Source organism: Orussus abietinus, unplaced genomic scaffold, assembly GCF_000612105.2.
Source record: "Orussus abietinus isolate OABI.00-Male unplaced genomic scaffold, Oabi_2.0 scaffold28, whole genome shotgun sequence".
NCBI classification, from domain to species: Eukaryota; Metazoa; Arthropoda; class Insecta; order Hymenoptera; family Orussidae; genus Orussus; species Orussus abietinus.
In genome coordinates this window covers 390,529-416,959 of record NW_019394431.1, presented here as the reverse complement: position 1 = coordinate 416,959, position 26,431 = coordinate 390,529, and the positions used below count along the sequence as shown (strand labels likewise).

At 46.3% G+C, this 26,431-nt stretch overlaps 1 protein-coding gene across 3 annotated transcripts in view; it reads right to left on the bottom strand.

Moving 5' to 3' along the window:
• The window catches only part of LOC105701196 (peripheral plasma membrane protein CASK), a 236,047-nt gene that overhangs the window by 163,464 nt on the left and 46,152 nt on the right, over positions 1–26,431 (bottom strand). For all 3 annotated transcript variants that reach the window (XM_012427725.1, XM_012427726.1, XM_012427727.1), the window contains 5 exons: positions 23,072–23,247; positions 22,458–22,580; positions 17,130–17,319; positions 13,888–14,009; positions 10,969–11,148 (listed from right to left, as the gene is read on the bottom strand). In XM_012427725.1, the coding sequence (XP_012283148.1) occupies positions 10,969–11,148; positions 13,888–14,009; positions 17,130–17,319; positions 22,458–22,580; positions 23,072–23,247 (791 nt within the window). The remainder of the gene's footprint in view (positions 1–10,968; positions 11,149–13,887; positions 14,010–17,129; positions 17,320–22,457; positions 22,581–23,071; positions 23,248–26,431) is intronic.

The window sequence follows — 26,431 nt, the reverse complement described above, 5'->3', positions numbered from 1 at the left end:
AGGGTCAATTCCCGAAATTCGATGAACTGCATCAAAGGAAGAACTGGTCCACCGAGCGGCGTCGATTCGGATGCAGTCGGCTGGTAACGCGAATTAGCACGGGGTTGGATTTCAGAAATATACCGTCCCGAAAGGGCGACATAAAGCGATAAACCTCCCCGACCCATCCCCCATAAACAAATTCAGCCTCCGAGAGCAACACCGGGAAGATAAACCTCTTAAAACCCGCAGTCTCAAAATTTTAAGCTAATCCCATCACGGTCAATCTCGGCGGCATCGTTAAGAACAAACCCAGCCGAGATCCAAAGCATCGCTCGCAATCACGGGGACGCATCGCGATTCCCCTCGGGGAAGCTCGCCGACAGCCAGGAGAAACGAACGTTTCGGATGAAAATAGTTCCCGAAAGGACCACCGTGACCCGGAGGGCGGTCGTCCTGGCAACGCACTCTGGCGCAGGATGCAGCCGGCATGGCGCACCGGCCGGGACGAGCGGTACCTTCCAGCGCCGTGCACGAGATCCGGAGGAACATACGGCAACGAACCCGCGTCGCGATGGACCACAATGGACCACGTTCCGAGGCGACCCCAGAGGTGCACGGAGGACGGGAAGATCCCTCGATAGCGGGGCAGGATGCGTTCCCTCGATAACGACGCCGACCGCTCTTCCGGGCACGCTGCTGGTCACAGGTCATTGGACTATCCGCGTCGACCGCGGTTTAGGGCTGATCACTGATCTCCTGCCACGGAGTGCCGATCAAGAGACGTCGACCGCGGTTAGGCGACCTCGGAACCCACATCGCGAGGTTCCAATCGCAAATTAGGGATCACCGATATCGGTCTAATCAGATGCCGGCAGTCGGAGATCACCCATCGTGACTCGTATCATACAGGGCCGATCAGGAGTCGCCGTTGGATCATCGATCGCCCATCACGCGGGGTCGATCTCGAGATGCTGGTTAAGGAACACTCGTCACTGGTTGTCGATAACCGCTCGCGGGTCGCCGATACCACCCTTCGGCGTGGGGTCGGACCTAGCTAGTAGATCGTGGCCTCGTCGCGACGGAGGCGACGCCGCGGCGTCTCGCGCGAAGGGTGGCCGGGAACGTCACTCGGTTAGCGGGTCTCCCGCCGGCGGGAGCCAAGGCTCGTCACTAAATGCCGCGAGGCGGCGGGGCCGCGCGGAAACACCCTCGGTCCGCAGGGGTGGGCGTCGTGGCGCCCACGTGCGACGATCGACGCCGAGCGCGCCCAGGACGAGGGCAGCGTCGTTCGCGACCTACGCTCTGCGGCGTACTAGAGCTCGTGCCTCGGCGCCCGCGACGCCCCACCCCACTCCGTTCCCTGCCGCCCACCCCGCGACGCCCGCTAGCCGGCGTCCACCCGCCCGACGCTACCACCCCCTGCCACCCACCGAACCCCCCCACCACCCCATGCCACCCTACGCCACCCCCTGCCGCCCTGGCTGCCCGGAATCGAGGATTCGCGCGCCCTCGCGATAAACCCAGAGCCACCGCCGCTCGGTTTAGTTCGGCTCGACTCGGCTCGACTCGGCTCGACTCGGCTCGACTCCGATCGGCTAGCTCGAGAGCCACCTGTATTAACGCTCGCCGCCAGTCCTCCATGTCTACCTGATGTCAACGCGACGCGAGTGGAGGGTCGACCGACTTTGAGCGATAGCCGCGCAAATGACCAATCGATATACGCCTATATGGAGATATTCACCTCGTTTAATATGTAAGCCTGTTAAACTACGTCGACAAAGGGCCTATGGTAAATATATCATAGAAGTAGACGTCGATCGCGTGGGTCTTTGCGAAATATCCGGTGTTAGGGTTTCCTCAATGCCTATGAAATGAGTTTCATTAAGAATTCGTGAAACATTGATATTTAGAAGATAAAAAGAAGAACTTTTGTATGGGTATTTGTATTCCTTGATGAGGGGCGTTTGTGCGGTAGGAGGGTGGATTCCTGTCACGATTTCCTCGGAATAAGATTATGAATGGGGTAAATCTTAAATGTTTCGAATAAATCTCGGGATCCTGAAGCTACGTTAATTACAAGGGACCTGGGGAGAATGTCAATGACTTCGCCTGCAGTATTTAAACTTGGACCACGTCCAGATTACTTGCTACACGCAACATGTGTCTCCGTTGCGAGGGAATTCGAATCCTCGCGGGCCTCCCTTCGTACTTTTATTAAAACGTACAAAGGGCTCGACAATTTCTGCGGACTCGCTGCAGGGTTGACGTCGACGCCTGGGGCGTCGTCGCCGCGACGATCGTCCTCGGCTAGTGCCAGCCCCACAGGGGATGTCTAGGAGGCAGGGAGGAGACACTTGTATTAACACTCGAGGCGAGTCCTCCACGTCCACCTGATGTCAACACTATAAGGATGGAGTATCGATCGCCGTCTGACTTCCACGGGTCGTTTCCCCTCGATTCGCGGGGGATTGATCGAAAAGCCCGATTTCGTCCGCGGAAACCTCCGAAAGTTGCTTAAAAGCTTTAACAACCATGGCTAACTATTTCACAGATTTCTCATCGGCGAATCGATGAAGTCCACCCTTGTATCGACGATCGCTGCATATCTACGTGGGAATTATGTAATGGAAATTTCTGTACAAAACGATACGTCGAAATGCATCTGATATTATATCGCGTACCAGTAGAAACCGATAATTGCGTACCTGTGAGATATGTCAGCGGCTCTTGGAAGTCCCGTATTCATTTCCCAATCAATTTGCTCGCCCGGAATAATTACATTTATTCGTTAACAATTAAAACTGTGGAAATATCCCGGCAGCCATAACCCACGAGTTACGCACATTTCTGATGATTCCAACTTTCCGCAAGGGAAAAGACTTCTCCGTGATAAGCCGACAGGGATTCGTCAATAATTTAATTAACACGTGCCCCCTTTCGACGGGCGTAAGGATACGCTCTGACGTGCCCTTTAAAAAAAAAAAAGAACGAGTTAATGCAACGTACCAAACTACGCACATTGAACCTCAAGTAAATATATACAGATTTTGTATATATATACGTGCAAGTACCTCTGTCTTACCGGGATAGATCCACGATATTTAAATTCGATATACGAAAGAGAATTGTATCGAAAATAATTGTAATAATTCAAGATTGTCTAGCGGTGGACGTGCGCGAATTGTTAACGACTTATTGTCTTGTTTTGTCCCCGAGCTTATATACCACAGAATTAGACATCCGATTGAGTTCGACCCAGCTCCAACTGGCTGACCAAATGTCCAGGGGTGATGGACTTTTCGTCATTCTGTCGAGCGCACTGACGATTTCAAATCGGCGCACTTGCGCTCGGCCGCAATTCCGGTACCAGTTTCGCGGGCTTTGTCAGCGAAATGACTACTCGCTCGGTTCCGCTCATTTCTGCTCGGCGGATCCCTCGCCAGGTCGCTCGCAATGCACAGCGAGGAACACCGTAATCATTTTCGAGACGAGCTCTTCGCTTCGAGCCAACGTTGACCCCAGGAGAAAGAATAGCGGCTCGTAGCTTGATAAGCACGGGCGAGCCGGTCCGGATCGATGCGCGGATAAATTTGTAAAAACGCCCCGAAACGCTGAAAATTCCACGCGGAGTAGAAATTCCTGGAGAAGACGCGTTCCCTCCTCGACTCGCAAATAACGTAATTTTACCGGCCGTCGAACAATACCGTGGAATTAATTTACCGTGCGATGGACTTTCAAATATGCCCCGACTCCATATTAAATAAAATAATTACCTGTTGCGTTCGACTACATTTTCCTGCGCGTTAATTACTTGGCCTCGGTAAATTCGCCGACTAGCCAGAGCCGTGCCTGTGGGTTACTCCTATTTCACAGAGAAACGCGAGAGCGCCCCATAGGTATTGATAGAACCGCCGCTGATAACATGCTACCAACCCCTGACGTGGTAATTAGCGGGGAAGATCGATCATTGTCTGATCAGCTCTAACGATCTATAAGCTCGGATGCAAGGACTTCAATCAGGAAACTACCTGGATCTTCTATTTCATCTCTTTTTACATGAACAGTCATGAGTTTAGTACTGAACTATTTTAAATATGACATTAGAGAATCTCGGAGCTGTCATTTCATTGGGTGGGCTTGAAGTTTAATTTCTTATTTCGAAAACGAGGGTATGTCTTCTTCATCTTTTCCTACTACTTGTTAGGGGTTTTGGAATCGATCGGTTGGGTAAACATCGAGTTTCCTGGCAGATCGGTTTACGGATGTTATTTGATATTCGGCGCCTGCGTAATTCCTTCGTACGATCACCGATTTGCCAAAATCAACATCGCGTGCAACCCCCAGGGTAAGTGCAACGCCGGAGACCTTTGAATCCACCAGAAGACCGGATCGTCTCTGCTCGACGTGTCTCTGCTTTACTTGACGAGCACTGTGCCCGAGAGTTGCAAGCTGGGGACACTTGCATTAATTCTCGCAACGAGTTCGCTACGTCAACTTGACGTCAACCCGCCGTCAGCCTGATGTCGGCTTAACGAGAGAGGGATCGATACGCGTCTGGGAGCAGCCCTGGAGAACGTTTTTTGATCGATAAGCTGATTAGTCCGGAGAAGTACAAAAACTGATAGACGCAAGAAATGAGTTACTTCGAAAAGCCGCTTCGAAATACGAGAGGTGAAAACTTCGGGAGACGTTAAAGAAAATGTTGAGAAGGTCACGGAAAGGGGTAGTTTCTCGGTCGTGGAAACGATGCACTCGGTGATAGCGAAAGTTTTCGAAAGGGAATTGAAATTAATTCCGCCACCGACGGGGGAGTTATTAGGGATACTTAAAAATGAAGTTCCTCTATCCAAAATGACTTGAGTAATTCTCGGTCTTCCCGGGGGTTGTAAAATATTTCCTCAAGTGACCCCGTCACGTGGTGCGGCGTTTAAGGGCGAAATTTCTTTCGGATTTTTATACTGACATGGTTTTTACGAATTTCTTATGGAAATGGTCAATTATGCCGGGGCTAAACGAGTATTTGAAGAGCATGAAGTTACGCCACGTTGGCGCCGCGATTAACAAGTGGTGTGTAAAATCGATTAACTTAGCGATATGCCGGGTATTCAGCAACAGTCCACAATCCATTAATTGTGAGAATGCACAGAAAATCATCGTTGATCAATGATGAAACTCGTAAAACCGTAGTCTTCGAATTTATTCCTTTCCCGCAAGCTCAAACAGCGAATTTTCAAATAAAATGCCGAAACGAAGGTGTTTAACAATATACAAAAAAAAATCATATCCGTTAATTGCGGATTTGTAAAACCATAACCTTCTAGTTTACTCCATTCTAAAAAAGTGTAGCGACGAATTTTCAAAGAAAATTCCGAAACAAGGTTGCTAGTACGGAAAAAGAAATTCTTTTCCGCGTAAAATCGAGGTCCTTTCGGCGGTCGCTCCGTTTCGGAACGGCGGTCCTTGACTCGACGAGCAGTCGAATCGACGCCCGGCGTCGTGACGCGATTTCCTGGCGGAAGGGGCTGCGAGGGTTCGCGAGGGACGTCGGGATGCTGGAGCCTTCTCCTCTAGGCTAGCATAAGTAGGTTAACGGATGAGGTCTCGAGTAGGTTTCGAGTCCCTTTGAGATCAGGACCGCGTCGTATCGATGCCGCCGATCGACTGGAGGGATCATTAATTTCGCGACTTCTCTCCAGGGACGACTCCTTGCCTTCGCCAAGACTTTTAAAGATTCGAGCCCGGCTCTGGAATTTAATTCCAAGGACCGACTCCGCCCGGAATTTTCGCGTCCTGGAAAAATAGATCAGGAGTAACGTCCCGATAACGCCTTTCACCCCGACGCCCACGGGTGAAGAAGAGAGATAAAAGAAAAGTTCAGATTGCAATTCCATTGATCAACGAACTATTAAAAAAAAAAATAAATACTCCTCTAAGCTTACCGACTAAATGATCTAAAATACGCGCCGACCTTTTGTAAACTGTCTACAGGACTTTACGACATAAAATCATTCCCCTCGAATCTACTACAAATCATTCGTTATCGATATTCCGAAAGCTAATAACTCTGAAATAAAATTCCTAATCCCAATTACCTACTCCGCCATGAAAGGTAGACTTTTAGAATGTGGCAGTTCGGCTGATATGTAATTTTTAATTATTAATTTTTTTTTTTTTATGAAATTCGGAAGCGCCTCGGACAATGGCAAAACGCGCGAATGGGAGTCGGTTTCAGGACAACCATATTGAAACGATTAATATTTTATAAAGTAATAAGAGGCGGTGCTCGAGAAAACTCGGAAGAGGCTCGGAATCGATTTAAACGCCTGCTTTCTAATTCAATTCCTGGGTTTTTTAATTCTCTGCAGTCATTAAAGGGTGCGTTGCTTGGCGCCTCGGACAATGACGAAACGCGCAAATGGGGGTCGGTTGCAGGACGGCCGTAATGAAAACGTTGCTTCCCTGGAAAGAGCATAATTGATGAGGAGCACCGAGCCGTGCTTACCTGAGAGTACACGGTGCAGACAATTACTAATGTATCCATTAATCAAAAGCTTATCCAGCCCGCATAATCCCCCGATGCATTTACTACGACGCGCGTTACGAATCGCCCCTTGCGTCGCGTTTACGCGCACCTACTAATTTTCCCGGTACTTGCGGCTCGACGAGGGCCCGGCATGTCTCCTGTCCAGAATATTAGCTGGAGAGGGTAAACCCGGGAATTCTTTTTGCCAAGATCCCGCGGTTTCCCGCGGGATAGGCGCTGGTTGCTCGTCCCACCGCGACGACGTCCCACTTGCTCCTCGTAATTGCCTCGACTCGGATCTGCTAATTACTGGTGTACAAAGTTGACGCTGGACTTAACGAAAGGACCATTGGATGTGTATCAGTGCAGAGGAAACAACATAAAAAATATAGAAGTGCGAGTATACGTATATAACATATATAATATATATAGAGATGTAGAAAATGTCCGAGCATTAATGAAGCTCCGATAATTTGTAGCCTACTTCTTGGGGACTAAAGAGATGAAAAATAGACAGATTTGAATCCGTAGTTTAAATAACTTTCATAAAGAGGTGGTAGAATATTCTAATTGGGATTGTAATGTTGCTTATACGTGGATGTTAGTGGCACGGAAAAGGCTAAATTAGAGGATATAATTAGAGAGGTACGAAAGCCATACGTCTGCATCCGTTATTCTACTTAAGACTTCAGTTAATTATCACCAGACGGGACGTCAAAGCAAATTGCCGCAAGGGATAGGACGTTATCTATTTTACTGCAAATTGCAATTTCCTTTCTGGATGGTGAAAACTGTAAAGTTCACTCCCGGATTCGACCGTCTTATAAAGGGCTGTTAACTGGAACATTAACAAAAGTTACACTTAATTAAGGGTAACTTGATTTATTTGCAGTACCGAAGCGACATCCTTTTTCAATCTCCGGGAATTTCAGTTATCGGCATTCGGTTAGAGCAAGTACTTTTTATCGAGGGAATAAATACGTGTACAAGGCAGGACAGGAGCGTTATAATTTGCTTCACCTCGACGGGTTCTTTTTACGCGCCGATAAAGGAAACGAGATTCCGCAGAAAATCCGATGATAAAACCCATTTAAAGAGAGTTCAACAAAGTTGCCGAAGTGACGCTCTCAACTGGTCTCGATAATGGGGTTACTCTTTCAATCGCCGTGCAAGTGGCGTAATTATACAATCCCGAGATCCACACAATTAACGGGCTTTCAAGAACGGCAACGAAGTTTACCCCTTTGATAATCCTCCACTTATCGGTACCACAATTTCACAGACATTTCGCAAACAGATACTCAATAAATATCAAGAGTAGAGGAGCGGCTAAAATTCATTCGGCGCTTTTTTTTTTTTAACAAGTTTTCACCCTATCGCGCAAGAAGATATCATAAAAGTCCATAACTCCAAACACTAAAAATCCCTGTTTTTGTATATTTCTCCACAATTTGCAACCGGGGATTTACAGGAACCCCTAGGGACCCTAGAGATCTCCGTTTAGCTGCACACCTTCTCTTTTGAAACCAGAAACTTATAGTGACCCCAGGTGTACCCGGAGACCTTCAGGGGGCCTGAATCAAGATTATAAAATGTTTAGCATTCAAGCTTTACAATTTTCATTCTTTGTGCAACTTGTGAGTAGTAATTTCCATTCAAAATGATATAAAATGCTCCCTTTCCTTCTGAACCATTAAAGCTCACTCATAGGAAAGAACGAACCACGGCTGTCTCGAAAAATCCGACGACTGAATCATCAGCTCCCCAAAATCGCTCAAAGGGATGCTCGCCAGATACCGCAGGAATGAAGGCTGATAAAATCTTCAATCACTTCCACCCAATATCCAAAAATGTATCCATTTCACCCCCTCTGAATCTCCCCTCCCCTACTAAATTTTTTTTTCAATTAAATATCACGTCATAACAAATCTAACACCTACAAGGAACCCTCCCTTTATCATTACCCAAGGTGTCGAAATTTTCAAAGTCCTCAAAAAAAAAAAATAGCTATGAGGTTGATCAAATTTTCTCGCGTCCTTATCACAGCATCTCCACGCTACGTTCTTATCCACCCTCGGGGGTGGGATCAAGATGACATTAAATGCCAGGGCGTAACCACCGAGTTCCAGGGAGGCGTTTGTCAAGAAGACATCGTTCCAGGAAAGGGGTAATGGCGAGTGATCGGCGAAAATTTCGCGAATGGCGTAATTATGCATTCTGGAGGGCTAGTTAGCGAAGTCTCAGGGGAGGACCAAGGGGCGCGGGAACAATGGCCGTCTAGTTCGCGTCCTGAGGGAGAGAAAAATTAATAAGTCAGTCAGCCGTGGTCCATGGATTCGTGTCCCCTTATCGGACCTCGCGTCCTTCTCGCTCCCTCGGCATCCCTCGGTCCATCTCGCTCTCACCCCTCGGAGCCCTGTCTCTGTCCCGTCGCCGCGCCCCGCTACGGGATTTTTAAATGAGAATTTTAACGATCGACCTACATTTCCGCGGCCCATTTACGGTGTATCGCTGCAATGTCAAACAGCGTGATAAAAGTGCACCCCAGAAGGGGGGGAGGGGCGGCGATCGAGAGGTTCGCGGCTCGTTACGCCGAAAAATCGCAGGGGTGGTGCACCCCATCGCCGACTTCGGGGGGAACTCACCGTAATCCTGTTTTCCGCCTCCTACGCTATCATCAGATCCTGGAGGAAGATAGGCAAAATGATGCAAAACTCGCGAAAACAATTCACACGATGCTCGAGTTTGATTACTTTACGCGACAGAGAAAAAATGGGATCGAAGGTCCCTGTATCGAATTAACATTTTTTTTTTTTTTTTTTTTTCTAATCTGGGGTTAAATTCGAGTGCGATGGCAGCAGTGAAATTAGTACTTGGGCACTGTACCGCTCTTGTTATGTACTAATTATATAATGATGCCTAATTGCTCTGTCCAGCGGTGAAATGTGCTCCTCGTCTTGTTTGCTCGACAACTTTCCTTTCATTAAACGTGGGCAGCTTTATTACAGAGGTTTCTTTCATTCTTTCGGAAAGTTCCTCGTTTTTTACGAGTTGCCGAGCAAAGTAATTTTACAGCACGTCGGCGTCGCAAGGTTTGGTCACATACAGATGTTTGCTTTGTGTTAGAGCTGGTTTACATTTCCTTTGCGCGCTCGCGTCATTATTTCTAAAACACGGCGAATTAGGAAAGCCCAGCTTCAAAGGGAGCTCTAATTGTGAGAATTCATTTTTAGCCCTCGGCGAGATCCTTTACGTTGTAATTTATTTCATTTGCGTTTTCACGTAATTTCGTTGAGCGGGGGTGCTAATTTTGCGACAATCCCGCTTCCGCCGGTTAAATATGTAAGCTCCGAATTACTCCACCATTTCTTCAAAGTCAAGACTTACACTTGGCCGACCAACGACCCGGCCCACGGCTAACGATAACGTTTTTTTATTCAGTATCTATGGCCATTCATTGGGTTCTCGGGGCACCCATTGTAAATGGGGGGGCAGGTTTGCATTTCTGAAGTGCTTCCTGATGCGATCCTTTTCAAGCGCCTCTCACTCTCAAAGATTGCATGGGCCTTTTGAAGCTCTCGGCAGAGAAAGTGCACCGAATCTCCGAGCTCCAAATCGAAGCTCGAATGTTTCGAAAGTCATATTCAAATCCTGATCTCTATACTAACTGGTACCTGCCCCACAAACTGACGTGACGATTTAAACCGACCACGTGCCTTGAATTATCGGCACATCAACTAATATTGTAACATCTGCGCATGCGTCGAATACGGCGCGCAGTTCGAAAGAAATATCCTGACAATTACTGGAAAACTTCAGGGCATGCAAGTCCTGCGCACGCGAAGGTGGTCCTTGTTAGGTACCTCTATCCATATTCGGTGGTGCTGGTACTGCGGTTGAATTGTAATAAAATTAAATATTTATGCCGTAAACTTAAGTCAGAGGTAAATTTCGCCAGAGAATGAGATGGAGCGATAAGGACAACGACGATCCCTATCGTACAGACGCCAGTCTAAGGACCTACGGCGAAGGACGTGACCAACACCTTCTGTCACATGCGGGAAAACTTGGAACGACTTTACAAATTTCTTGGACGCTCTTGACAGAGCTTTAAAGTTTAAATAAGACGAACAGCAGGTGCATTTTAGACGTTGAATCGGTCCGACACGGACAGTTCCATAGAGGCTTGGTTTTCGAGTTAGGCAGATAATCTAACATATTAATTATTAATTATAAACAGGCTTCGTGGTTCCAGATATTTGTTAGTTTACCTTAGCGTCGTCTGCAATATTTACAAGCGTCCGCTTTTTTTTTTACCTCTACGCACTTGTGGCGCGATATTTACGGTAACAGCTGATGTGCCTTGAAATCGTCGCACGGCTCTCCGTATAGTGCAATTAGGTATCAGGTATTAGGTTAATGAATAGATCAATGGTTTTGAGGAAGATTCGTAGGTTACTTACCCGTAGGTGCGGTTGGAGGAGGAGTTCCTGAAGTTCCCGGAGATCAGCCCGATCGACGTTTCTAATGGCGGACAGCTCGGCTTCTCGTAAGACCTCTTCAACTTCTCTCGCGCGCTGGACAGCATCCGTCTGCAGTCCCCGGTTCGGCGTTGGTACTCGGTTCGAGATTCTGTCGTACAGCTGGAAAATGAACGACCAAACTTAATCCACAACCTGGGAATATATCTGCATCTGCCTCGAAATTAACTGTCAAGCTTGCCAGCAAGAACTTGCTCTTCTGCATGGCTACTAGGCGAGAGAGATACCTCATCTTCACGACTGACAGTCCATTTCGGAACATTTTGGGTTCGCAATGCCGAATGGTACCAAAATCAATGAGGAATTCCGAGATTTTCTAGGGTTCCGGTAAATGCCGCCAAAATTACCTTGAAGAGGTGGCTGAGCAAGTGCTTGATGAAATTGTGCTTAGATTTAACAGAAATTATATTTAATAATTTTCTTGTTGATGGCGGTTGCAATGTAGAAGTCATTTCTAATTTCATTTCAGGGTTTCCGGTCTTTACCGATACGAGGGTAATTATCTAACTGTAGAGCGTGTTATAGGTCGTTGTAAGCCAAGAATCACCATCGTCCTTTCTGCTAATGAGAATTGCACGACTTAGTTTCTGTATCGTGATATTTCCATATGAATGTTACGAAAATGCCCGGCGCATTACGTGGGTGATAACGCCGAGCGGAAACTACGACCCCCCATTGTTTTATACGCCGCAAAACGGAATGGAATCGTAATTTCCATTCCTATATTTCAGAGGCCCAGCGACCACTGGGATAATGAAATGTTCATATTTAAACAGGTACCGTTTGACCGCACGAAATGAATTATAGTTTGATTCATGAAAGAATAATTTAAAACGTCATCTTTATCGTGACCAACTGCCGCGCAAGTACTCAAGTAACGTGACGGTCTACCACGTGTATAAAAATCCAGCTATCCAAACAGGTCAACAAACAGTGAAAACGAATATTTAGTGATTTAACTTATTAACGACTTATGCAGAAAATTAAACCAGACAAAATAATTCGCACCGGATTAATGTTAATAATTCTTTCCCCTGTCGGATAACCGAACTTATGCATCAACTTTGATCCAAATGACCGGCGACAATGCAACAAGTAGAACAGGTGAAAGACCTCGATCAACGACACAAATTGACCCTTCCTTATAAGACGCGATATCCTATCACCGTGCGCCATTGGAGATTTAATAAACAAGTGCGAAAAAAATGACACCCTAAACAGCTACACAAATTCGCACTCACCAGCAAGCCCGCGATTTCGAGCAAATCACCGGCCAGCTCGGCCTCGCCGAGGAAAAGTAACTGGCAAAGGTGCATTTCAAAGGCCGAAAAACTATCACCCGCGCGGCATGACGTCTCACCACGTGGGAACGCGTGGGAAGATCGCGGGGGATGGGGTGGCCCCACTTAGGTCGGGAAATCGCGAGGCATGGGCTCCGTAATGACTCCAGGCATTGTTTATTGCCATAAGGCTTTTTAGGCCACCATCTTGGAGGAGCGACGCATGCGCCCTGGGGAATCCTCCAGGGGGTGGTTCCGCGTCCCCTTCGGAGCGCATGGTGGCTCCATTTCCGGTGAATCTGCGAAGCTTCCAGGGGCGAAACTTGCCAGGTGGGTAAAAGCAGAACGCGCAAGGTACGCGAGCTTTTTCCCGAGGCGTTGCACGTTTCTGCTTCCCTTGTGGGAAAAACGCGCAGACGCCGACCGAGCGGACCCCCCGCGGATCGATCGCACCCTCCGCGATCTACCTTATCAATCGCGCTGAAGAGTGCTCGGTAATTAGTTCCGGAATATAGAAAAGCTCGCCCCCGGATTTTCTTTTCACCATTCGCGCCTCCGAAACGAGGCCATCGGTTTGGATGGGCGGAGTTAGCTCTGCCAAGACATTGTTAATAGCGCTTGTTGGTCCGTTCAATTGAAGAAGCTCGCTCGCTGGTGAATTTAGATCATTTATCCTTGCTGGAAATTGGAAGGATTTGTCACGCCGGAAAGCAAGGTCGAAAGAGTTATCGCTCCTTATTTTCGTAAGGGGGGTTTTCGAGAAGGCTAGGAAATTGGACGCTACTTCTGCGGCGCGGGAGATACAAAGTGTATTCTGATACAATGAACTTCGGAATGAGAGCAATCCGTTTATAACACAGAGAAAGTAGTAGTTGCACGAAGGTGAAGAATAACTATGTAGTTAAGAATCTTCGTTGATTATATGAGAATTGGTTCAATTAATGATATACAACATGTATGTAGCATGTCCTGCCAATGGACAATTGCGGAATAAGATCTCGGGTTTTTTACACGTAACTCCTGAAGACTGGAGTCAGTGGTTCGTCAAAATCATATAGCATTTTAGACTTTGAAGACATTATCTGCACCGTTACATATCCTGGTAAATACTTCCAGAATCTGGGAACAATACTTTCCTATCTTTTTCTTTCATTTTCCTCATCGACGTTTGAATTTCGTTTTCGACTAGACCGCACCGTTTATGTCCACCGTAACGCAATGTGACGTCAAAGTTGAGTCACGTAGTATCTCGACAAGTTTTCGTGAAACTTTTAAAGCTCTCGAAGCACGAGAGAGGCTCTACGAGCGTCTGCAGAATCTGAACTCTAAGAGCTTAATTTCGTTCCGAACTTTGGAAAAACCTAAGTTCTGACGGTCCAACATGACGGAAGTTATTCCCTTATCGGAAACAGTGGCCGCAGCTTGTGTTTCATACTTTTGTCAGGCTTGTCAAAGGAGGTAAGAAGATCGATAACTGTAAAAGTTTATGGGCCCGGGGAAAGAAAATGAAGTTGTCACGAGACAGCTTGACGGAAGTACCGATAAGGCCTTGTCGTCTTACCTCCAGAACCGCTCGAAGCCTTAGGTCGTCGACGGCAGAAAGGATTTCGCCTCGCGTCAGTCTGCCACTCTCTTGAAGTATTTCAATATCGTCCAGCGAGTCAATGATCTCGGCGACGGCACCTAAAAGAGCATAGAACGTCGGTTAAAATTAATTTAAATTTAATTCATATCAATTTAATACGTAATACTTGAATAAATAAAGAAATAAATAAGAACTTATCAACAGAGACTCCCATTTACCCAGCGCACTCTACATCACTCCTTTAGATTTCAGAAATGTTTCAATGATAACGCTGGCAATTAGAGAAAAGTCCAAGTGGCAATACTTATTCTCCTCGAGGTAACAGCTATATTCGTTCTGTATTACTTTTGCTTTAGGAACGCAAATCGTCAAGGCATAATTGTAACCAGGGTAAATGTAACTTTTCCCTATGACAAGGATAATTCAATTGTATTCGGAATCGTAAACTATGTTCATTGTTACGTTATTAAATCGTTTGTCATGTCGCGGTGCCCCAATGAACGTCATGATTTTCTGCTACCGATTTACATGACGTAGTATGACTAAATATATGCACGTATGTTGCAACGGAAGCCTAATTACGTATCTTTAAAGAGCGCTGAAATGCAGCGATCCTCCGTATTTCTATGTAAATTCGCATTTAACCATTCACTATTTAACGACGGGTTAAATAAGTCGTGCGGAAGTACATGTAACGTCCATTCATCCACCGGAAAAATCGCGAAGTAAATGGCTAAGTACAGGCTTTGCATTAAGTTGGGACCGCATTTACAGTCGTGGTATTATATCTCCAAGCGGGAATTTCAATGAAAGTTTTACTGCGGGGTTGTTTCTGCAAACGGTTGAAATCTAAAATCTACAGCTTCGTCGCCGCGCTGCTTCCTGGCTTTTCATCGTCCCGATGAAGTAAGATTTTAAATAAACGAGATTAAATAAAAATATGCGTACAACAACCCTGGCAAAAGTTGAATTTGCAAACTGCAAGCTGCATACGAAGAATCGCTACAAACCGGAGAAATATTCGGAATGAATTTCTCGGTGGCCAACGAAATACATCCCAATAAATGAGCTATCAACCTACTGCAGGAAAATAGATAACATAGTTAAACCTAACAACCCCCACGGCTATTACAAGTCTAATTTTGACCATCCGAAATTATACATCACATTACCAAAGCAAAACCGCAGTAGAGGACATTGCGATGATGTACTAACTAGACGTATCTATGTTGGGGTAGCTTGCAGGAGAACCGCCGACAGAAACTTTTTTCATTGAAATATATGCTAAACAGTGTAACGTCATAATTTACGCAGTAACTCGCAAACATGACCTCCTATTCTAATTTACTTTAACGGTAATTGTGAGTTATGAGCTTTAACATCGCTGTGCAAGAAGTGGAGATTGTGACTGTTGAGACAATATGATCATTTTATCGCAATAATTCTAATGACATAGGAAAATACTCGTGCCATTTCGAACACGTCTTGAGACTGATATTTTTTTCTGTTGAAATTAAAGCATTGACTATGCAGCCTAACGGGTACTGAGATTTTGATATTGCAAATATAAAAAGTATATTCTAACTCACTCTTTTACTCTTTCTTTAATTTTCCAAATCCTCGGAGAGGACTTTAAATTCCCATTATATAATGTCTGACTCCTTTTCGCGAATCACACGTTCCCGCGCTTCTGCGCAGCACCAATCACGTTTCGGCACCTTCCGCGCATCACGTCCAGCCAATCCCGTGCGGCGGATGGATCGAACGACCAATCACGCGCCAGTAATGGTTCCGCCATTAAAATTATCGCAACCACGCGCGGCACATTTAAATTTAAATGTCGGTTTATAACATTATACCGCTTCGAAACGCGCAGTGGACGAATCAATTTCCGGTTAGAATATAAAATCGAGGTGAGAATGTAATCGATACGGAAATATTAAATATTAAATAAGCCAAGCGGTGGCAGAATCGATGAGTGAATTTTTCTTCATTTAAATATTTGCTTCCTATTATTAAAGAATATGCAACCGTGAGTACGATCTCGACCTAAGATGTGCAATGGTCAATCAATTCTATGATATAAAAACGAATCATTCGTTTAATAGGCCTTGATAGTGTTACATTGCCACTAGAGATCGACATGAATTTCATTAAAAGTTCAGAATAAAAATAAAACTGATCGATCATTGCAGTACATTCACGGGTACACATTTGCAATGCTTAATGTATAGACGCGCATCATAAGAACGAATATGCCTATCAAATGTACATCGCAAATACATTTGGTCCCAATTGAAATGCACGATACCACGGAAATCTGAATAAAAAAAAAACAGCAAAAAATTGTACACGAGCAGAGACGGAAAATCTCAATCGCATTAAAAAGGCAAACACTTGATTCATCACCCAGTACGTCAATAAACTGTTACTTCGAAATTATTCGATTACCCAGCACGGCTCGACATTGCACACTTGAAACCCGTTCGATTACAAGTGCCCTTCCGGACCCAACGAATGTAACGTCAATGTACAACGTCTACTCCGATATCGCGAATGTTGATATCCAGCTATCTCCTGCACTCGATAAACGGTTCAATTAAAACGTCTTAAATCAGCGCGCTTAATACTACTTAAGATGTCAGCATTTCGGTGTCCTCAAAAATAATGAAGTTAATACAGTAGGTAAGGTCCTGTAGAGAGTACAGAGCTGCAGCCGGTTTCGGTGAGCCAGCAATTATCCGTGGATTTCTTAGCTGGGACCAACTTGGACTTTTCTCCTTATCTATCAGCCATTTTAAGGGAGGTCTAGCAGGGTCTGCCCTGGGATATAATCGCGCCTGTCAGATCCGAGGGCTGAAAAGGCCCGGGACAAGATCGGCTCGTTATCGCGGAGGGTCGAGGAGCGTCTTCGGAAGTCTTCGGCCCCGTTTTAAGGAGTCCTCGTCGTCGAAGAACGGAATCAGAGGAACGCACTTCGAGGAGTGTCGTGGCGAAAGGCGGGGTCGCTCTTTCAATTCGAAAACGAAGACCGCCCGTCGGTCGGGCTGGAAGAGAGGGTTGGAAAAAGCTGGGGGAGAGGGAGAGAGAGAGGCGGGTCGATGGCGTCGGTTCGGCACCGCTCGGCGAGCTTTTTCGCAGAAAGCTTGGATGCTCCGGAGAGGATCGGTCATTACGAAGCCCCGATCTCGGCCGAGCGCATTAATTTGCGCACACACCTGTAGTCGTGACCTCGTCATCCCCGACATCGGAAAAGCTGTCGCCATTGGCCTCCGCGTAAGGGGTGTGCCACTTCGAGGAGGAGACGGCCGCTATCACTGCGTCCTTCAGTTTCCGCCTCGCGTTAAATTTCTTAAGCTCTTCTATAGTCTCCGCCAGGTGCACCCGGACCGCGCCCTTGTCCCGATCCTGAAAGGCAGCAAAGAAGATTAGACGCGAAGCGCCGTTGATATGGTACACCGTGAAATATACAGGGAGGGGTCGTGCCAGGGAGACGAGGAGCCGAGGAGGAGGAAAAATAGAGAGGAAAGACGTTCCGCCAATAATACCTCTATCGATTGGAATTATTCCCGACGTTTTCGTTGGTCTTTGAACAAAATATGACATTCGGCTGGACCAAAGGGAACTTATTTACGAGACGAGGGATACGTTATGGGAGGGTTTTTCTCTCTGGTCCGCGTCTATAAATTTTCCCTGTTTTTAGTCACTTCAGGGTTTCTTCCTCGAAGTCTTTCCTTCATCCCTTGTTTGCGCCGTTTACCGGAGTGCGGTGGAAAGTAACATAAATTGAATCGCATACGCGCGAGGAAAATTGGTATCGCCGTCGTTCCACCCTCCTTTTCTTTTTCGTCCTGACCCAGAGCACGGGACCACTTGCAATGATTCACGGCGGTGGTGCCCATGGACTCCCTTTCTCCCTGGGACGTCGTTTCAATCTTTCCACCCACATTGGCATAATCCATACGCTATAATTCTAATAAACGATCCAGTAATGCGGAGGAACATCCATGCTCGACAGACGTAAATGTAGGATTAACATCGCGCCGTAGCCACCCCTCATGTGCGAAATTTCCGTTACCATAGACTCCTGGCCATTCGGCATGAGTAATCGCACGATAGAGTCAGAAATTACCCAGACGCTCCCGAGTATATCAATTTACTTTATCCAGTGCGCGATTATTACCAACACATACCTGGTACAAGAAATCGTATACAGGATCGTCTCGCCCTCCCTTTGATAAGTCCCAGTCTCGAGTTCTCGTCTTAAGTTCTCGTCTCACTTAATCCTCGGCTTATCAAGTTCTATACGATCAAAGATCGGTCGTTAAAATGAAGCAATAAAGCCCCCACCACCTGAAATCTGCATCGCGCCGCAAACTGCCGTTCGATAGACCTCAATCCCCGTCGTCGGTGCATCGATTAGGTGTTCGATTTAATGACGGACATTTAACACCTGGAGACGTCGCCCGATCAACCTCGACTCCGTTCGCGAGTCATCTTATCAGAAAAAGGAATCGCGAAAACGCGCGCATTTCCCGGGGGATCTTCGAGGAACGGTTTTTCCTGGATCGATCGGGAAGGGTTGTCGACCCCATGGAAGCTCGATCGAACGTCAATTAACGACTTAGAATTCTAGCTCGCTGTAAAGCTGATAGCAGGCCTCGGCTAGGCTGCACGCAAGAGCACCGGGGCGCGGGTAAATAATATTATGTGACGCCGTAAATACCTAACCGAGGGAGGAGGCATCGGCGTGACAAAACGTATGTGTGGGGCCCGCCGTAGGAGGAATACTTTGCTACCCTCATTTTCATTGACCGCTCTTAGGCTTTACCCCTCCGAATCGATAACCCACTTGCATGTGTATCGCATCGACACACCGAGTCTCGTGTGCCCCTTCCTTAGTTCACTGGCCAACTGCTCGAGCGTGCCGTCATCCCTGTCCGCCAACAGTTGGCTGTTCTTTTGCGTGACCATGTAATTTATGCTCGTACCTACCGGCCGTGTGGGTTTACCGACTACGCTCTAATGTGCCCTGGGCGCTCCACCAGCCCGGGAACGAGGGTAAACGAGTGCGAGCTCGTTAAAATATTGCTATTAATGCGCACCCCCACTCTCCGACGATCCCGACCATTGGATTTCTCTCGAGTGGTTCGGTGAGACTCCTCGGGGATTTTTTCATTCTTTATTTTTCAGATTTTATCCGAGGTTTATGCGAGGTAATAAGGTCATTTCAGGATGCAGGCGATAGGTGTTTAGAGCTGCAGGTGTGGGAGGCAAATGCGATATCAAAGACTGGAATAAAGATCCCTTTCGGTAACGATTAGCAGGGGCTGAGGCTCGGGTAGTTATTATTTGCCAATGGGATTTCAATATTTCGGCACTGATTTAATAGATGACCCGGGGAATTAGTTGACTAATATTTTATCGATCGATGTGTAGCAAGGGCCAAGGACGAAATCTGGGGAAATGTTTGTCTTCCTTCATGTGAACCTTGGTCCACTACGCAGAGTTCAAGTGGAAGGTAAACTCTCTCGATGACTTTACTCCTGTCCAGAACTTCCCTCCATTTAAGGGCCATTTATGATTGACGAAGTTCCGAGACATCCTCCTGGGATTTTAATCCGCAGATTCTGACGTGAGACAATTCAATGGGTCGAGAATGGTAGCAGACTTGAGGACGAACGAGAGGAATTATTAATGCGACTTCCAAGGACTGCGTTTAATAGTGAGATATTCTGAAATACATGTTTCTAGACCCTCAAAGATTGCTTTTATCGGACCTGGAAATATTTGACGGACCGTTTGGCAGAGACAATAATTCGTTATTGTAGATTAAAACACAAAATTAGGTCATAGCCCGATTTCCTTGTTTAGTTCCATCCGTGCAGGAACGTTCTCTCTTTACGCGCCACGAGTGAGCAATTTTATTGCTTTTCGCGGGGGGGCCGCTTTGCAATTGAGAAAATCCCGTATCGCGAGCGCCACGATTTTTATTCATTCCGCTCCAATATGCCCCAGGTACTTTGCCAGATCGCGAACGAGTGTAAACGCGTGAACTCGTTAAAAAGTAACAATTAATGCGTCCTCCGGGGGCTACGGAGAGGGCAATTTGGTACTCGTTTCCCACTCGATTCGCCCCCTCGAGCGATCCCCGATACGCTCGTGAGGTAGTTACTTTATCGACGCATTTTTCTTTGACAGGGGTTACCGGCGAAACTGGGTCACATAAAAGACGAAGCTACAAGATATATGATGCTGTGCAACTTGCACGGGGCCACAAGTGGAGACACAATTTTTCATTAGGTCTGACCATTCGCGGTCGACCCTCCCTTCGGTTTCTACTTCCACTTTTTAGGGACTATTGATGAATGACGTGGGCTCAGCGAGCGGTTCTCTAATCAGTGAAAGAGGGTTTAAAAGAAAAATTGATTAACACGTACCTACGGAAATTACTTTCCTCTACTTCACTCTGTTGAAATGAGATTACCGGTCACCCGTAAGTAACCCATTTGGCATTGACGTTTCACACGCATACAATTTTTAATAAAGATATCTGTAATTACAGTGAACACTCGTGGACACACCTTCCGCCGTGAACTGGTCTAATTATGCCTTTAGCTTTAAAAGAAACTCACATTTAAGTTATCATATGAATACTTGATACTTCATACTTTTGATACGAAGTCTCGCAAGAGTTCGATCGGAGAACGAGAAAAATATGACATAAAAGTATATAAGTCAAGTTACCCTTTGAAGCGAAAGTAAACTCCAGTCCTGTGATCACACCTAACAGTTCCCATTTCCCAAGAGACGTGTTATCATCTGGAAAATTCTAAACCGCGCTTCCTTTCATTTCTACCCGCCGTTCTGTGATTTTCCGCAAAACGCTTCAACAAAATCGCGGACGCGTATAGATTCGCGAATGTTACAACGTAACGATTAATTTAAATACATGGGAACTGCGTCAAACAATTCGGCCTTCGTTTCCCTGTGAACGGTTCATCGATTCGCGTTTTCGAGTGAATCTCAATACGCCAGCTAGGATGATACTTTATCAGCGTATTGTCATCTGTCACAAGAACCCTGAGCGAAACTGGGTGACGCACGGTTAAAAATTCCCGACACTTATATCCCTAAAACCTAAATACATGAAAACATATCCAAAAATTCATAGCCTTGACTTAATCATCAACATTAAATCGGAGTAAAATTTTTCCCCGGTTGAAAAAAAAAAGATACCGATTAAGAAAAATAAAAATCACGACCTAGCTGTTTCTACTTGCAACGCATCGACACGTCCTTAGAACTTGTGCAAGCCGTGAACGAGGTTAAACGTACGAGCAGGTTAAAAAATATAAATTAACCCCCCCTCGGGGAGTTTCGTGGAGCCCTTCGGCGCTCGTTTCTCCACGTACGACTTTCCGAGTCGCAATCGAGCCACCCTCGACGCCCTCGTCGGCTTGATATTCTATCGGTGAATTTTTTTTTAACGGGGATTACCGATGGAACTAGGTCATACCGAAAACGCACCTACTGATATTCGATCCGCATATCGATGAAAAGTGCCTAGGCGAGCAGGCTGACTCATTATTCCCCAGCCGATCCAGCCATTCGTGCGTGAAAGTCCACTTATCATAAGCCGCGGGTAATCAAGGCATCCCCAAACCGTGATTCCAGGTCTTTTGTTAAATGCCCCTGACGTGCCCGAAGATAAATCCGTGACCCCGATGGGAAATCAAAATTACCCCCGCAAGTTATATCCGCTGATTCGACCCTCGTTTCCCCGTGATAACGCTTCGAGTGGCAGCATCCGCGACCCCTGATACTCTCATTAGGCTGCTCCCTTATCGGCGAGTTTTTCTTTTTCGCAAAAGTTGCAGGCTGGAACTAGGCCACGTAAACCAATACGCGATCCTTATTCCGGTGCAAGGTGCACAAGTGGACTCATTATGTTTCTCTTGGGCCAGGCGGCCTCGAGATTTCGCTCCACTTTCCACGAGGCTTACGTGAACGCGAATACGCCGAATTCTGTTACCGAAATTCCGTTAACGCCGTCTCGACGAAGGAATTCTGCTCGATAATTCCCCCTCGTTTAGCTGACGAATAGACGGTAGAGTTTGTACAAACGGTGCGAACGTTGGGAAGCCTACAACGGGGTCTTTGTACTGGTGGTTACTGAAAGAGTGTCAGTAGAGTGAACGACTCCATTCACTGCTCATCAAACAAGTAAAGCAGTGAATAGAGGCTCCAGAGTTATCGCGTGTGCGAGATAGCTGATTGTTATTCTAACATCCTCAATAAGGCACTTCTTTCCCCATGGAAGGCTCGTCAAGACGCCCTCTTCAGCATCCCCGGTACTCTCTTCAAGTTGTTCACTTACGGGGTGAATTTTTTAACAGGGCTTGCCGGCGAAACTGGGTTCGACAAAGGACAAGAGAACGGAAACGTCGTCCCTGGACTGATTTAGGTTCGCGGAGGTGGACGAAAGGACTCGTTGAATTCCACTTGGTCAAGGCATTTACGGCTGAGAATTCCCTTCCACTTACTCGGAGCCATTTGTGGTTGAGAACCTCCTGAATCGTGATCCTGTGATTCACGTCGGTCGTTAGCATCCTCTGGATGAGATCCTTTGCGGGCTCACTGATGGAATCCCAGAGTGACGTTTCCATCTGCAAACACGTTCGATAAATCAAAGGGCTCCGATCGCGCTCACTAGCCGGAGGCCAATTAAAAAATGATCGGAAAAAAAGTAGGCCGGTCCAAAAAACCTGCTTCCCTAAGAACCTAAGTACTCGTTCGTTTGACAGGACATCGAGGATCCCGCTGGCCAGGAACCAAATTGGGATCGAGATACTTCCCAAAATGTACTCGGTCCACCATCGACCGTACCCAAATTAAATTACCCTGCCACGATATGATTTTCTATTTTCATATTAAATTGAGGCATCGTTTAACGATTGTATGAAGCGAGGTAGATACCAAATGAGAAAGGAATTTCTTAAAGTACTGAAATATCGTTATCGGTAGCTAATTCTGGAATCAGAGGGATCTTGCAACGTGTGCCACTCCTTTGATTTATCCTTACAGCCTTCGGCTCAAGTCCTTAGAGAAACGTCATGGACTCTCGGAAAAGTCAAAACGAAGTTCATTTCACCCTTACCTGAACACGACCTCGACAAATCGCATCTCGCAGGCGATCTCTCGAGCCGACGAAAGGTAGAGTGCCTGTCAGAAGCACGTGGAGGAGGACCCCGGCTGACCACACATCTCCCGGTTTCCCATACTGCCGACGTTGAACCACTTCCGGGGCCATAAAATGTGGACATCCAACTCGTCCTGCGTGTTCGGGACAACAAGAAGAGCGATTAACATTCCTCGTAAAAAAGCCGCGAATTTCCCCGCGGCCCTGTCGTCATTCTACAAGGCTAGCCCGTGGCCACGTGCCGGAAAACTTAAACGCAAGCCCTAGTTTTACAGGTCCACTTGAAACACCTGCGTATGTTTTTTCCCCTTCCGACGAAGCGTACAAACGTTTCCTAAAAAATAAAACCAACGATGACGAGGCGCGTTCAAATGTTTTTCCTAAAATTCATTTCCGCCGGAAACAATTTTTCAAGCCCGGTTAAATAAAGGGTCGGAAATACCACCCGTTGGGGGAGGATTGTTTAAATGTTTGTTTCAAGTGGACAGCATTGCATGGTGAATTCAGCCATGGGAAAAAGTGGCAAATTCGACGAGACGCATTACCGTTGACGAGGGCGCGTTTGTTATCGGCGCTTATCGATAGAATTTGCCAAATTTGCTCGTCCACCAGATTCGCTTCTCTCATTGTCAAACGGAAATGCAAACTTTGTGCCGAACTAATCAGTTCGCGTCGAGCGAATCTAACGTACGGACAAATCAGACGTTAATTTTAAGTGCAAATCGAGTTAACGCCGATGTCACTTAGAAATTACCGCCGCACGAGATTTACCACTTTTTCTTACATTCTTACGAAACTCGCCGCCTGCTATAGCGAAACTAATTTCTCGCACTAAAAACGCAGCTTCCAAAAGCGATGTGTGTACGAGCATATGAATACATTGTAACGTGATGTACCTTAACCAATTTGAAACATGAGTCGGACACATCAAAATGAATCGACCCGTCCTGGGACGATCGTCCTGGCACGAACAAAATTCATTGATAAAAGCCGGGTCACCTTAAAATTAAACCTCGGAGGACTACGATCTATCAAATTTCCAACTACTCCCTTTCCGTAATTAAACCCTCGCTTACAGCAGCAAATCCGAAATGAAATAATCCCAACGAGGCGCCGTAAAATACCCCGTTAATTACCCGGGCCCACCTGTAAGCGCGTAATGTATTGTCCGCGTTTGCGCCGTAGTTTACATAATTTACATAATTACGGTGGACGCCTAAATGTCGCCGAATTTGCGGGACATGTGTACCGATGATGTGCGAGATGGCCTTTACTTCATCAACGAGGTTATCGGTGACAGGACGGTGCCCGGGACGGTGGCAGATTTTCCACAAACGTTCATCAGCGTGCCGATCGATGACAACTTAGGCTAACAGTCACACACAGATATCCAGGAATCACATCCAAAGCGATAATACACGAGACGATAAAAGGCGGGACTCGGGCGAGGACTTGGGGGGCCTTAAACCTAGAAGCGCTGACAAGGCAAAAAGCGATAAAGTAACATTTAAGCGAGACATACGCCAGCGGCTGAAAGCAATTGCTTCTCATCCCAAAGAGGCAGGACGATTTCGAGATGCATTTGCGCCGAGAGATCCGCATCCGGCACTTAAACGGGCGTCGGATTTTTCTTAACGCATGGAACGAGCAATCGCCACGTCCGGCCGAAATCGCCGTTTAATGTCGAGGCACGCCAGGCAAAATCCCTTCCGGGATTGACTTCCGGGTGGAGGCGGCGATTTTCGCCGTTGTTTTCCCCTCCTCTCGACTTTTTTTTAAGAACTCGCTTCTACCCCGAGAATTACGAGAAATGGTTTTCCGATCGATCCCGCTACCGGGTCGGGAGAATACCGCAAACCGAGGAAACGTGGAAATTGAAACCCTCCCCTAACTATGCCCTACCGGAAGCGTGTACGCGTGAAAGGGCCGCCTCTGTGTACGTAAGCTCAGGCACTAGCTGGAGCTTTAATCTGCGAGCTTTGCACCTAAACCGGACTCATAACTAATCTCGACTCCGTTATCACCGACGCGTGCGAATCTGCCTAGCAAGCGAGGAGCAAGTGAAAGATCCTCCGGGGATCTTCGATCTGCCGGGCAAGACTTTGAAGGGAGTCGCTTTGTCTTGCGAGCCTTTGGGCACTGCTGATTTCTAGAATCACTCGCCGGTTATCGCCCATAGGCTCCAGATATCGCGATCGACCCCCGTAATTCTATGGGACGCTTTGATTTCTTATCTAATTTCTTCTTTGACTTCGGCCCGAATTTCTCCTCCAATTTCTCCTAGGATTTCTGGTTTGATTTCCACGGGGATTAGGAACGAATCCTCGGTAAGGGTTTCTTACAAAGCCGAATTAATGCCTCGGGATGAAATTCGGATCGTAATCGCAGGCTTCGTCCTTAGATATTACCTCTCGTTGATTTCTACCCTATGATTTTATTCATTAATCCTTTAGATATATTTCTGATCGATTTTTATTATTTAACCGCTCGTGCGCATCCTCTTTCTTCCGTTACTAAAGTGCACTTTATCCTTACCGTTAAGTAATAACTTTTCCGTACACGCTTTTGCCTTATCAACGATTGTTAACAGTTTAACTTTAATACTCGGGACATTTTTTATATTGTATTTGTTCCTTACCACCTTGAACGATGTCACGTACTTGTGGATGTACAGAAATTGGTATTTTAACGTTCACGACTTCAGCAATCTCACCTTTGTTCCGGATTGCGAAATAATCGACGTTCAAAATTTATTTAAAACTAGTATCCTGGAAGTACAGACGATTATCGGGTCCTCGTTTCAATTACCCGCTGGTTGAAAATTACAGGATACGCATAATATATATTATGACAATACCGAGATATAAACACGTTGCGATAAAACAAAAAAACATTAATCATAAAATGTAAGAAAATAGTCCAGAGTGATAAACAGTCCGAATTATAACAGATATTAAATTGCTCAAAAATGAACAATTATGAATAAACATCGAGAGTATGACATGTAAAATCGATTAAAGGTAAAAAGAGGAAGAACCTACGTAAACGGTGATAAAAGTAAAATCATGCGTAAATGACGATATATCAGAGAGCCTCGTGCGACATAGCGACGTTGAGGAAATAAACATTTAAACGATGAAAAGTCTTCAAAACAGTCACATGATTTATCTCATGCCAAATCTAATTATCGAAGAAAGTTCATCTGAACGGTACTCATGTTCCCGTGTAACCATGCGATGAGTTCATGCGAATTTCAAAATCGATAAACATATAGATTCCGGCCAAAAAATTAGCGTCGAGAGACTCTCTCGTAGCAAC